The sequence below is a fragment of the Gymnoscopelus microlampas genome (genome assembly GCF_963454915.1).
Source record: "Gymnoscopelus microlampas genome assembly, chromosome: 5".
Classification (NCBI taxonomy): domain Eukaryota; kingdom Metazoa; phylum Chordata; class Actinopteri; order Myctophiformes; family Myctophidae; genus Gymnoscopelus; species Gymnoscopelus microlampas.
In genome coordinates, this window is record NC_139942.1 from 20,089,883 (window position 1) to 20,104,731 (window position 14,849).

The 14,849-nt window shown below is 45.1% G+C and overlaps 1 protein-coding gene across 5 annotated transcripts in view; it reads right to left on the minus strand.

The window, feature by feature from the left end:
- Positions 1-14,849, minus strand: part of LOC311046045 (partitioning defective 3 homolog) — a 361,319-nt gene that overhangs the window by 99,807 nt on the left and 246,663 nt on the right. For all 5 annotated transcript variants that reach the window (XM_084058141.1, XM_084058140.1, XM_084058142.1 and 2 more), the window contains one exon: positions 13,083-13,350. In XM_084058141.1, coding sequence (XP_083914267.1) covers positions 13,083-13,350 — 268 coding nt within the window. The remainder of the gene's footprint in view (positions 1-13,082; positions 13,351-14,849) is intronic.

The window sequence follows — 14,849 nt, forward strand, 5'->3', positions numbered from 1 at the left end:
GTCAGACAAATCAGTAGGGTTTGTCCTTGCTCGGTGCAGAAAGTTTCATTTCATTTCGATTTTTTAGATAGCGCGTGTACAAGTGCAAATATTGGCCCCCATGACTGGAGCTAAAGGAAAAGGCCAGTGGGATACCACAATACCACTGCAATCCAGCCAGTAGTTTTCAGGATAATGTTGTCTGGGAGCAAACCTGTCGGAAGGACGGACCAACTGACCGTCATAGGCATCCTTAGAGCTTACAGCCGCTAGCGGGGGCTGGAAATTAACAGAGCAAGTCAACACCTGCTGCAGAGAAGTGGACCAAAACTCAGTCTACATGTGCAGATTAATGATAGCAACAGAATTTCACAGTCCATATACCCTCACTCCAGCTACAGGTTAATACCACTTAAGGCGTGTGTCGAAAATAAAAATGGCAGATCGACCAGCTCACAACGTAATCCCATCACAATGTGTTGTGAGCTTGTAGATCTGTATTTTTTATTTTATTTTTTAAAGTTTTATTTTGGGCATGTCACCAATGATGACATGCCCAAATTAGAGACACCAGGTTGAATTTGGTTAACAGGGCCTGATGTTTCACATTTTGCACATTCAGGGTTAATTGTCAATGTCTTAAACTAAGACTGCTTTCATACAAAGCGTGAATGAAGTTAAAGGACGACTTCACCCATTTTCAACGTATATTTGTATAATTGGTCCTCACTAATGATCAAAGTGGTGCCATTTTTTTCTACTCAGTCTGTGTCTCAGAGGAGGGCTGTGGACAGTTCAGAAACCCGTCTACCAGTGACATCATCGATGTGGAATCCAAGCTAATAGAAACTGCAGACTTTGTATTCCTGGAAACTTGCAATGCAATAATAGAAGCCATTGTTCTCGCATTAATACAAATCTAAATATTTTTTTTTAGTTTCTTGTTGGGAAAAAAAATCCTTTCTAACGATGACGTCACTGGTAGACGGGTTTCTGGACTGTCCACAGTCCTCCTACTGTATGAGACACTGACTTTTTATTCATGAAGATGGGTTGAAAATGGGTGAAGTCGTCCTTTAACTGTATGAAAAGAATCCCCTGTAGCCACGAGTAAAACCTCCGGAGGACAAGTCTGCGCTGAATAAAATTGTGAGTTTTCCGAGAATAACTGAAGACAGACGGCCAGGGCGCTAAGAATACACCCCACACTAGTGTCTGCTAGGACAGCACACTACGCTCAGCACGGCGGGAGTCTTTTTGAAGCTTGTCTGTTCACTTTTACATTACATGCGGGCTGTGGGGGGGTGGTGGGTGGGGATGGACAGACCACATGTATATCGCAGTGGTGGAAAAAGTACTAAAATTCTTTACTTAAGTAAAAGTACCAATACTGCAATATAAAAATACTCTGTTACAAGTAAAAGTCCAGAATTAAAAATTCACTTGAGTAAAAGTACAAAAGTATTGGCATCAAAATGTACTTAAAGTACCAAAAGAAAAAGTACTAAATATTTGAAAATAGCCGATCTACAAGCTCACAACGCGTCGCGATGCGACGCGTTGTGAGCTTGTAGATCTGCTATTTTCAAATAGCCTATGTTTAAAATAGGTTTAAAGTGGTTAGTGTATGTTTCATTATATCATAATTTGTATCTGAAAAGTAACTAGTAACTAAACTTTTCAAATAAATGTAGTGGAGTAAAAGTAAAATATTTGGACCCGAGATGTAGTGGAGCAGAAGTAAAAGTATTGAAAATTGGAAATACTCAAGTAAAGTACAAATACCTCAAAATTGTACTTAAGTACAGTACTTAAATAAATGTACTTAGTTACTTTCCACCACTGGGCGGGGGGGGTGGGGGGGGGGGTGGGATGGACAGACCACATGTATATGCACAAATAAATACACAAGACATATAAACGCACACATACAGTACACACGGAAAAAAACAAGGACACGCACACAAAACGGTGCTAAATTAGCACAGCCCTCGAATTTCTTGGCAGTGGCCGCCTTGCACGCGTGCCAACCTAACAGATTGGCTGCTGATTTTTTAAGACCAAACGGTGATCAGAGTGGAAGATCAAGACACACAGAGAGAGAGAAGGTGGGACAGACAATTATTAATAACTGTTAATTACTAATTCATGATATAGAGATAGAGAGTGTAAGTAAAAGAGAAGGAAAGAGAGAGCTCAAACTAAGATGAACCGAACAGAGTGAGCGAGCGAGCGAGCGAGCGAGAGAGAGAGAGAGAGAGAGAGAGAGACACACACACACACACACACACACACACACACACACAAACACACACACACACAAACACACACACACACACACACACAGAGGCTGGGAGGATGGAGAGGTAGGAGGGGAAGTTGCAGCTTGGCAGACAGCTGGGTCTGAAGAGCCCTGATGGTAATGAGGCTTTGATTGGGACAGTGAGAGGACTCCCAGACATGAGAGGATTGACCTGTGGCACACTCTCTCTCTCTCTCACACACACACACACACACACACACACACACACACACACACACACACACACACACACACACACACACACCCCTTAATGAACACATACTGTAGCTGTCCATACTCAGTCAGTCAGTCAGTCAGTCACTGGAGGCTCTTGACGCGATGTTAAGTCTCTCTAGGGAACCAACTGCATGACTCCTATAACACTGTTAAATCTCTCTGCTCGCCCCGTTAACACATCCCTCACGGAGTCTCACGGAGGGATGCACACTCACATACATTCCTGCATCTCACACAATGCACACTCACATCCCTGAAACTCACACAATGCACACTCACAATCCCTGAAACTCACACAATGCACACTCACATCCCTGCCTCTCACACAATGCACACTCACATCCCTGAATCTCACACAATGCACACTCACATCCCTGAATCTCACACAATGCACACTCACATCCCTGAATCTCACACAATGCACACTCACATCCCTGAAACTCACACAATGCACACTCACATCCCTGAAACTCACACAATGCACACTCACAATCCCTGAAACTCACACAATGCACACTCACAATCTCTGAATCTCACACACAATTCAAATCATTAACGCAGCGTCCGATTGCCGCGAAAGGGAGAAATGGCACCCTTTTCACACTATTGTTATCATAGCGCCGCCAGGAGGCCACAGTGACCTACCTGACTCGGCGGAGAACTGTGCTCCCCAATACTCTAACCTACACTGTAGAACATGCAAAAAAATAATTAAAATAACGTGTATATCGTTAACTTTTTGTGTTTTTGAGTAAATTAACGCCCTACTTCATCATACAACAGCGCCACACAAAAGTAACGAAAGTAGCAGATCTACAAGCTCGAAACGCGGCGCGACGCGTTTCGAGCTTGTAGATCTGCTACTTTTGCCATTTTTGAAAATGTATGTCTTCTTTTTAGAGTAAACCAGCAGTGCTTTGTTCCAGTAAATGCTGTGTGTGTGTGTGTGTGTGTGTGTGTGTGTGTGTGTGTGTGTGTGTGTGTGTGTGTGTGTGTGTGTGTGTGTGTGTGTGTGTGTGTGTGTGTGTGTGTGTGTGTGTGTGTGTGTGTGTGTGCGTGCGTGCGTGTGTGTGTGTGAGGCAGGGAGCCAGAGACAGACAGGGTGGTTCTAATGGACCGGGTCAGAGCTGTGGGCAGTATCGACCCAATCAAACTCCATAATGCTGCTGTTTTGACAGCAGGCATACCAGTAAGTGAATCCTTATCAGCTCCAATGAGAGGTTCATATTGAGTGCATATCTGTGTGTGCGCGCGCGCGACCGTGTGTGTGTGTGTGTGTGTGTGTGTGTGTGTGTGTGTGTGTGTGTGTGTGTCTACCCCAGTGATGACTCCTGTGTGTGCACGGGTGTCCCAAGAGCCTATACCCATGCATGTGTGTATGAGTTTTTTCTCTCTAAAATTACATACGCTGGTGTGTGCGCCTGTGTGTGTGTGTGAGTGCAATGTGATTGTGCCTGTGATTAACTGTGTGTGTGTGTGCGTGTGTGTGTGTGTGTGTGTGTGTGTGTGTGTGTGTGTGTGTGTGTGTGTGTGTGTGTGTGTGTGTGTGTGTGTGTGTGTGTGTGTTCCTTTAATTATTCCAAAGTGTATCCCTCCCCTCCTCTCCTCTCCTCCCCTCCTCTCCTCTCCATGTTAATAGAGCGTTCATGTCAGCATGGGAGTGAACCCTGATCTGCATAATGTTGATCTCCACAGGTCTTTTCCCTATGGGGCCCCCCAGCCAAAACAAACCTGGGGGCCACGCATTGCATGCAGCTCCACGGTATACCAGGCATCTGCCAGGCTAGCCAAGGCCAGCGAGAGTGCCGTGTCGTTCATTCTCATTATCCTTCCTTTCTCTCTCTCTCTCTCTTGCTCTTTCCCTGCTCTATTCCTCTCTCTCTCTCATAACCCCCTCGTCTACTTGCTCCTGCACTGACCTTCCTCTCTCTCTCTCTCTCTCTCCACCTTCTCCCTCTCTCTCTCTCAAGCCGCTGATGCTCTCTCCCTCATTCCATACGTCTCTCATAGAGCCCTTTTTTTTTTTGGGTCGAATGCCGGTCACGATTTTGGAGAGTCCTATAGTCCATGATTACCAATGTTTTGACCACTATTTTTTAACCCATCGAGACCTGAAGCCGATTCTACATGTCTCCTAAATCCCAACAGTTTTCTGAAAAACGTATGTTTCTATATCAGTGGTGCTCAATCTTTTTCATGTCAAGGACCCCCAAAATTATATGTATTTGGCCACGGACCCCCATCAAAATATTTTGTTCCAGGGACCCCCCAGAAGCAAAGATTTGAGTTAAAAATGTTCGCTTTAAAAAATATGTATATTCAAAGATTTTCACACATTTTCACGATTTTTCAAAAATAGCAGATCTACAAGCTCGTAGCGCGGCACTCGGTGCCGCGCTACGAGCTTGTAGATCTGCTATTTTTGAATAGCCCAAAGTGTAAAATAATGCTTTTTAGCTCAAATCTAAAAATGAGACAGTTCCAGGTCTCAATGGGTTAAATAGAAAATGGCAACTGAGAAAAAGCACTGCAATGCAGAATGCCCGCAACACTCCAGATTAAACCACACAGTCTCAAGGTGCACGGCTCAACAATATCATGAAACTGAGCAAACAGCCAGCACACACAGTAAATGCCCAACCTAACGGGTCTTCCTCAGCGTGAAGAAGACCCGTTAGGTTTGAAATGCGTCCGTGGAGAAGTAAAATACAACTATGTGAAAAGGAGTTTCTAAATCAAAATGGCACCTATGACATGCCAAGAATGGGGACACCAGGTTGAAAGTGGTTAAAAACTGGGACACATGGGATACAGGGACGTGCACAGACAGACTCTAGGTGGTGCTAGAGCGCCTGCCCTTTGCCCTCTTTTGACAGAAGTGCCCTTTTGAAAAAAAGAAAGTTTACAGCATGGGGTCTTCAACAGGGGGTCCGGGACCCCTAGGGGGTCCTCAGAGTTACTACAGGGGGTCCGCCAATTCTTTATGTGATATGATTTTTCTTTTTACCATAACCACTCGAAACCTAGCATCCCTTTTCTGAGGAGAACTTAAGCCAAAAATAGCAGATCTACAAGCCCACAACGCCTCGCAGCGCGAGGCGTTGTGGGCTTGTAGATCGGCTATTTTTTGGCAAAGAGGTATAGGTGTAGAGGGAAAAAAGAGCAGACCAAGTCAACAAAAAAAAGTATAATTTACTTGAGCACCTGCCCCTCAAAATGTCTGTGCACGCCACTGTGGGGCTACATAATTGCTGATACTGATATATCGTCAAAACAGTCAAACAATGACTGATATATGAGTCTGGCTCTAGTCTCTCATGTCACCTCACTGATTTCTCTCTCTCTTTCCCCCTCTCCCTCTCTCTCTCTCTGTATGTTCCCAAGGACCATCTTCACAGCGGACATTTTTGTGCCGTCACAGCTGGGTAAAACGCAGCTGAAGATAGAAACATGACCTCTGTGTGTGTGTTTCATTTAGACGGCTAACTGTGTGCCATCATGAAGTCAACTGTACAAAGAGCTGCCCGTGATGGCACAACTCACAGGAACGCCTAAATCAAAACACACCCACAATGCAATTCATTTCATTTCTATCCACTGTTTTACCCCATCAATGACATGTCCAAATGTCCATTTCTATTGTGCTTTAACCCATTAAGACCTGGAACGCATCTGTGTCACGTTTTGATTTGAGCTAAAAAAGCGTTATTTTACACTTTGGCTATTTTTGAAAAATCGTGAAAATGTGTGCAAATCTTTGAATATATTGTTTTAAAGCGAACATTTTTAACTCTATTCTTTGCTTCTGGGGGGTCCCTGGAACAAAACATTTGAAAAAGTTTGAGAACCACTGATATAGAAACATAGTTTTTTTTCAGAATACTGTCGGAATTTAGAAGACATTAATTTTGTATAATCGGCTTCAGGTCTTAATGGGTTAATGATATGTGAACAATATTGCACAAGCCTCATAATAAGAGAGAGAGAGAGAGAGAGAGAGAGAGAGAGAGAGAGAGAGAGAGAGAGAGAGAGAGAGAGAGAGAGAGAGGGAGAGAGAGAGAGAGAGAGAGAGAGAGAGCTGCTGTGTATTCAGCTCTCATAACATGCAGCCTTCAATACGGCGCACAATCACAGCTGAATGTGAATAGGCTCGCTCCCTTCCTTCCTCTCTTTCTCTTCCTCCCTTCCCCTAATTCTCTCTCTCTCTCTCTCTCTCTGCCCTTCATCCCTTTCTCTTCCTCTCCCCACGGACCTCATTACTTTGCTCTCTCTCAGACTACAGTAGGCTGTTCCTCCCTGTCACGGCCACTTTACCTAATATGATGTATAGATGTATTATTGTCCCCCCTCCCCCCTGCCCCCCGCCCCTCCCGCATCGGGGGAACCCCGCCGGCCAATCAGGGGCCGGCGCGGTGTCAAAAGTCCTGACCCCCCCAGAGCCAATGGTAATGAGAGGGGTTAGACGTTGCTATGGCTCATGGGCAGTGTTGCCAGATTCGGTGAGAGAAACAAGCAACCAGGTCTAGGAAAACCAGCCCAAAAGAAGCGAGTATGGGTTACATGAGCACTTTAACATATACATCAGCTATTTGAAAATAGCAGATCTACAAGCTCACAACGCGTCGCGATGCGACGCGTTGTGAGCTTGTAGATCTGCTATTTTCAAATAGAATCTTGCGGGGAAATTATAATAAGCAGATCTGGCAACCCTACTCATGGGCTAGGTATGTAACTGTGTGTGTGTGTGTATATGTACGGTATTCAGTGGTGGAAAAAAAGTTACTTGAGTAAAAGTAGCAATACCACAATATAAAAATACTCCTGTTACAAGGCCTGTGTTCAAAATGTTACTCGAGTGAAAGTACAAAAGTATTGGCATCAAAATATGCTTTAAGTACCAAAAGTAAAAGTACTAACATGTTTGAAAATAGCAGATCTACAAGCTCACAACGCGTCGCGTTGTGAGCTTGTAGATCTGCTATTTTCAAATAGCCTATGTAGAAAATAGGGCTAAATGTATGTTTAATAATATAATTTATATCTGAAAAGTAACTAGTAACTAAAGTTGTCAAATAATTGTAGTGGAGTAAAAGTACTATATTTGCCTCCGAGACGTAGTGGAGTAGAAGTTCTGAAAACTGGAAATACTCCAGTAAAGTAAAAGTACCTCAAAATTGTACTTAAGTACAGTACTTGAGTAAATGCACTTAGTTACTTTACACCACCGACAGTATGTTGTGCGCGAGCGCGTGCGAGACGTCATTTCTAGTCGTAGTTTGTCTTGCGAGGGCTTTGCGAGGCAGGTGGAAGGGGCTGAGCTCGTTTAGGAATAAATAACATTGGCTAGTAGAGAGAGAGTGGAGTTGTCTCGCCGCCTAATTAGGCTTTTTTTTTAACACTTCCTAGTGCGGAGCTACAGTATAGGGCCCTCGCTGGAGGCTTCATTTTTCCTTCATTCCCTCCACAGCTCTAATGGCCCCTGCAAGAGCAAAGCTCAGTTTAGCTTCTACACGAAACACATGCCATTTGGTGAGCTGTTGTGTTTAACCAAAGAGACACATTCTCTGAGCATGGAGGGGCCTTTCTGCAAACGCTATAGCCGAAGCCAATGGGACTCCTTAATCCATTAAGACCTGGAACGCATCTGTGTCACTTTTTGATTTGAGCTAAAAAAAGCATTTTTTCAAAAATAGCAGATATACAAGCTCGTAGCGCGGCACCGAGTGCCGCGCTACGAGCTTGTAGATCTGCTATTTTTGAGAAATCGTGAAAATGTGTGCAAATCTTTGAATATATACATTCTTTTAAAGCGAATATTTTAACTCAAATCTTTGCTTCTGGGGGTCCCTGGAACAAAATATTTTGAGACGGGGGTCTGCGGCCAAATACATATCCTTTTGGGGGTCCTTGACATGAAAAAGTTTGAGCACCACTGATATAGAAACATACGTTTTTTTCAGAAAACTGTTGGGATTTAGAAGACATTTGTAGAATCGGCTTCAGGTCTTAATGGCTTAATCCTTGCAGTGATAATTCTACACAGTAAGTATAACCCTTCACTCTCATTGTTGATTTAACACTCAGGACTTTTACCGACTGTGTGTGCATGGACTATCAACTGAGTTATATAGACCAGTGGATCTCAGACATTTTCATGTCAAGGACCCCCCCCAAAGCCAAACTATTTTCAAACATCCGATGTATAAAGGTGGTTAAACTGATTTTCATGCTGTATTAACTCTTTGCCTGCTTCTGCTAAGGCGCAGCAGAAGCAGTCGATAACGTGATCCGAAGATGTACTGCTCCATTCACTTCCTGGTTAAAGTATTTGGGAAATGTTCGGTATCTCGGCTCCTGTGTTTTACTGTGTATTTTTGGCGAGACATGCTATTTTCAACGGATTATAACAAGCGAACGGGAGGTCGCGATGACATTTTTCTTTTTGCGGAAGCACAGTGAAACCCTCAGTGATTAGCAACCATCGGGGGATCGATCATACTGGAGATAAATATTCTGTGACTACTTGAAAAGGTAAGAAAAGCAAAAAATCGCTGGCTGGGAGTCCCTGGAACTAAACATTTTTGCAAATGTTCGCTTTAAAAATATATATTCCAAGATTTGCACTAATTTTCACTTTTTTTCAAAAATAGCAGATCTACAAGCTCATAGCGCGGCACTCGGTGCCGCACTATGAGCTTGTAGATCTGCTATTTTTGAATAGCCCAAAGACATCTAAAACTTGAAACTTTCTCCTCTCTCCTGCAACCACCACCCCCTCCGCCCTCCTCCTCCCTCCTCCCTGACGACTTCGCCAACTTCTTTGACAAGAAGGTGAACGATATCCGATCCTCCTTCACTCCTCCCCCGGCTGATGCCCTGCGCACTACCCACACCTGTCTGCCTTCCACCCCTCCCTCCCTATCTTCATCTACTCCTCCTCCCTCTCCCCCACCCTCTCTATCCCACTTCTCTCCCCTCTCCTCTAAAGAGGTCCTTCTCCTTGTTACCTCTAGTCGCCCCACCTCATGCTCCCTGGACCCGGTCCCATCCCCTCTGCTGCAGTCCTCTGCACCTGAACTCCTTCCCTTCTTAACCCACCTTATTAACACCTCTCTGACGTCTGGCTACTTTCCCTCTGCTTTCAAGACTGCCAGAGTCACCCCCCTCCTGAAGAAACCCACACTTGACCCCTCTGAGATCAAGAACTACAGACCGGTTTCCCTTCTATCCTTCCTATCTAAAACTCTCGAACGTGCTGTCTTTAAACAACTGTCTTCCTACCTCCACCAGAACAACCTCCTGGACTCCAACCAGTCGGGCTTCAAAGTGGGTCACTCGACAGAGACTGCCCTCCTGGCAGTGACGGAGTCGCTCCATGCCGCTAGAGCGAACTCTCTCTCCTCAGTCCTGATACTCCTGGACCTGTCTGCAGCGTTCGACACAGTGAACCACCAGATCCTCCTCTCCACCCTCGAGGGGATGGGTGTCTCAGGCTCTGCACTCTCCCTGTTTGCATCCTACCTGACGGGTCGCTCCTACCAGGTGATGCTGAGAGGGTCTGTGTCAGAACCACACAGGCTCACTACTGGGGTTCCCCAAGGCTCGGTTCTGGGTCCTCTTCTTTTCTCCCTCTACACTACATCTCTTGGTGCTGTCATCCACTCCCATGGCTTTTCCTACCACTGCTATGCCGATGACACCCAGCTGATCCTCTCATTCCCCCCCTCTGACACACAAGTGGAGGCACGCATTGCTGCTTGTCTGGCTGACATCTCGGAGTGGATGTCGACGAACCACCTGAAGCTCAACCTGGACAAGACCGAGCTGATGTTCATCCCGGGGAAGGGCTGTCCTCACCGAGACATGGCCATCACCATTGAGAATGCTGTGGTGACGTCAACTCGGACTGCGAAGAATCTGGGTGTGACCCTGGACGATCAACTGTCGTTCTCGGCTAACATCGCATCAGTGACACGGTCCTGCAGATTCCTCCTCTACAACATCAGGAGGATTCGCCCCTTCCTCACGGAGAAAACAGCCCAGGTGCTCATCCAGGCTCTTGTCATCTCCCGCCTGGACTACTGCAACTCCCTCCTTGCTGGTGCCCCGGCATCAGCCATCAGACCTCTGGAGCTTGTTCAGAAAGCTGCGGCTCGTCTGGTGTTCAACCGCCCCAAGTTCTCCCACACAACTATCCTTCTCCGTTCTCTGCACTGGCTCCCCGTAGCAGCTCGCTTTTACCTTAGCGCTAGGTATACTCTTGGTTGCTTGTTTTAGCAGGAAATGTACTTAAAACTTCTGGTGATTAGTAGTTTTCGTTCCCTACCTATGTTGAATACACTTATTGTAAGTCGCTTTGGATAAAAGCGTCTGCTAAATGACTGTAATGTAATGTAATGTAATGTAGACCATTTCATCTGAACGCTCTCGCGTTGCTAGGCGACGAGCCAAATCCCTTGGACACATACTGTAGGGTCGCGGCTGGTTCACTGCTCAGTATTATCATGCAGTTAGCCTAGGCTAACTACGTTAGCCATGATCAAGCACTTTAGTGTAGTAAGGGTAGGGTCAGTAACAGGGAGAGAAGGTGCAAGAGATCATTTCTCCCCGTGGGCTTATTCTCACGCTAGTAACTACTGACTAATAACCCATTAAGACCTGAAGCCGCCGACCCCCATCTCAAAATATGTTGTTCCAGGGACCCCCTAGAAGCAAAGACTACAAATGTCATTTGCACACATTTTCACGATTTTTCAAAAATAGCAGATCTACAAGCTCATAGCGCGGCACTCGGTGCCGCGCTATGAGCTTGTAGATCTGCTATTTTTGAATAGCCAAAGTGTAAAATAATGCTTTTTAGCTCAAATCTTAAAATGACACAGATGCGTCCCAGGTCTTTTTTTTTACTTTGTATTCAGGAAACCAAATTGAAGTTAACCACTTGAACCCCAACATCCATGTCCTGGGGAAAACATTCACTATAAAATAGCAGATCGACTACAAGCTCACAATGCGTCGTGAGCTTGTAGATCGGCTATTTTTGGCGAAGAGATTTGGTGTGGACGGAAAAAAAGTGGTCAAAAAAGTACACTGTTAACTCAAGTCTAGTTCTCTGAGTCTACTGGGGTTTTAAGTGGTTAATACGTGTGAAGTTGGAACGCTCCCACTGTTGTTATCGATGTCAGCTCGAGTAGAAACCCTAACTCTGAAAGTGATAGAGCCGTACCGCTCTACCACCAATTGAGCTACGCGTGGGGATTGGAAATCCGAACCCTGGCAGAGTCAGCACAATTCTCCGCCTATTGAGCCCATACGGAACCACAGTGTGTACAAAACCTTCACGCATGCAGTTGCGTCGACTGTTTGCATTACAAACATCGACCTGTGTGACTTGGATAGCTTTACCTTTATCGAGCGCACCGTAAGCCCTGCCTCGCCCCGAGACGGTACAGAGAGTAAACCTACAGGATCTGGGCATCCGCAATGTTCTTACTGTTATCGAACATTTCCCGGTTCCCTTACCTGGGGCCACGTTAGCTTCAGCTCACAGAGTATATATATGGATCTGTGGATATCAGCAGTTTCACCTTATTGAACGAGCCCCAGAGCTTTCCGGGCACTTGGAGCTCTGTACAGTACACACACACACTTCCAGCTCCTAATCCGCAGTGATTCCAAAGTGCTGCGCTAATCGAACACACACACCCTTACCCGAAGCAAACGGATCTCCACGCGTTACAGAGCACACACTGACTATGGCGTTTGCTAAGCTCGCTATACTGAACAAAGTCTTGCCTGAAGTCAAGTTAGGTCAATTTGTAGGTCTGACTGTATGCCAGGATGTAATTGCAAACTTTCACAACGTTGAACACAATGCAAAGAGAGAGGCTGACTTAGGCCCCAATTATGCTTATGCAATAGGTTCGGAGGGGGAGACGAACGGACGGTGCTCTACAGACGAAACTTCCTGAAGGCCTGACTGGTGGGTTTCAGGCAGTGGTGGAAAAAGTACTCAAATGTTTTACTCAAGTAAAAGTGTCAATACCGCAATGTAGAAGTACTCTGTTACAAGTAAACGTCCGGAATTCAAAATGTATTTGATTAAAAGTACACAAGTATTGGTATCAAAATGTACTTAAAGTACCAAAAGTAGAAGTACTAAAATGTTTGAAAATAGCAGATCTACAAGCTCACAACGCGTCGCGATGCGACGCGTTGTGAGCTTGTAGATCTGCTATTTTCAAAAAGCCAAGGTATAAAATAGGGCTAAAGCGGTTAAAATATGTTTGATAATGTAATAATTTGTATCTACAAAGTAACTTGTAACTAAACTTTTCAAATAATTGTAGTGAAGTAAAAGTACAATATTTGCCTCTGGGATGTATAGTGGAGTAGAAGTAAAAGTATAGACAATTGGAAATACTCCAGTAAAGTAAAAAATACCTCAAAATTGTACTTACGTACATTACTTGAGTAAATGTAATTAGTTACTTTACACCACTGGTTTCAAGCGTTTTTGATCAGCCAATGTATGAACGAACAGTATAAGCTCGAGTTCCCTTACCTGAACATCTCCCCCAGTCCTTTCAGCATGCCCTTCTTGGCTTTGCTCCTGTCCTTCTCCTTGTCTTTCTCCTTCCCGCCGTCCTGCTGCTTCTTCTTCTCTTTCCCCCCTCCTCCTCCTCCTCCTCCCTTGTCCTTCTTCTTCTCCTCTTTGGTGCGGTTGGTGCCGTTGACCAGCGGCTTGTCGGCGCCGCCCAGCGGGGTCAGGTCGGCCACCGTGGACACCGAGTCCCTCCCCGACCGGGAGCTCTCCTCCGTGTCCTCCTCCACTAGAGACCGGGATTGTGACATTTTTAATATAACGTCAATAGGCTCTATAAGCACAGCAACCATATGGGACGGAAATTGGGCCTCTTCCATTCTTCCTTCACAGGTGTTACCAATGATACTAATGAAGGCTCTGTTCCGTTTCGTGTAGCACAGTGGTTCTCAAAACTTTTTAATTTTCTCGGACCCCCATAACTCTGAGAGTGTACAAATGGAACCAAATGGACCCTTCCGGGTCCATTTGGTTGCATTTGTACACTCTCAGAGTTACACACCCGCAAAGGATCCATTTCGAACCACCCTCAAGTGTTTCCAGTGAGCCAAAACATGCACAGACTCCGTTTGACCAGAATGGAACAGAGCCTTAATTAGTATCATTGGTAACACCTGTGAAGGAGGTATTCTGAGCCAATACACAGGGTGGAAAGTGGAAACCTCATATGTCCAAAACTTTTAAGGTTTCAAATTCATAGTTTTGATGCTTTTGTGTGACGCTGTAGTATGATCAAGTAGGGCGTTAATTTGCTAAAAAACCAAAAGGTCAGAATATGGAGATAAGAGGTTTCTGCTCGACAGCACCGATATAATATAAAAATACCCAGACACAAATATTCAAATTAGAGAGAGAGAGAGAGAGAGAGAGAGAGAGAGAGAGAGAGAGAGAGAGAGAGAGAGATGGGGGCAGAGACAGAAATGAGAACAAAGTGATGGAGAAAGGAGGACAGAAACCAAGGTAACGATGTGAGGGACAGAGAGAGGCGATGAGAGATGAGAGGAATAGAGAAATACTGTATATAGAGACAGAGGACAATGAATGCAGTGCTACTTTATCATTCAGATATTCCACTTCTAAAATAGTGTTCAACTTACCATAAAACTAGAACACAAGCACCACAAAATCCTATCAATATGTACAGGCAGACAATAACCGTATATGTCGTCTCTGTCGGGTGGAAAGCTCATATGTCCAAAACTGGAACTTCTCAGGATTCAAATTCAAAAGCATCGAAAGTAGCAGATCTACAAGCTCGAAACGCGTCGCTTCGCGCCGCGTTTCGAGCTTGTAGATCTGCTACTTTCGTTGCTTTCGTGCGCGATGTAGTACGATCAAGTAGGGCGTTCATTTACGAAAAAACGCAAAAAGTTAAAATACGGAGATAGGAGGTTTCTGCCCGACAGCAACGATGTATTACAATAGACTATCTAACGCGACCACGCTCCATGTCTTATGTTAGGTATGCATCATCCGCTGGGCACAGACAAATGTGGGAGAACGTAGGAGGTGTCACATTGCAGTTCTGGGTTTTTAATATCGCGGCTGCCTAGGAGCGTAACAAAACAACGGAGCGTACGGGTTCATATATCATGTACGACTTCTCACCCCGACAGAATCAATGAACCGTTCCAGTTGAAACCACATATAGAAATGTTACAAGGTGTCGCTTACAAAAAGCATGCAGAGCTAAGAAAAGCTCCGCTATCTCGCTATGCTCGTCTCGTG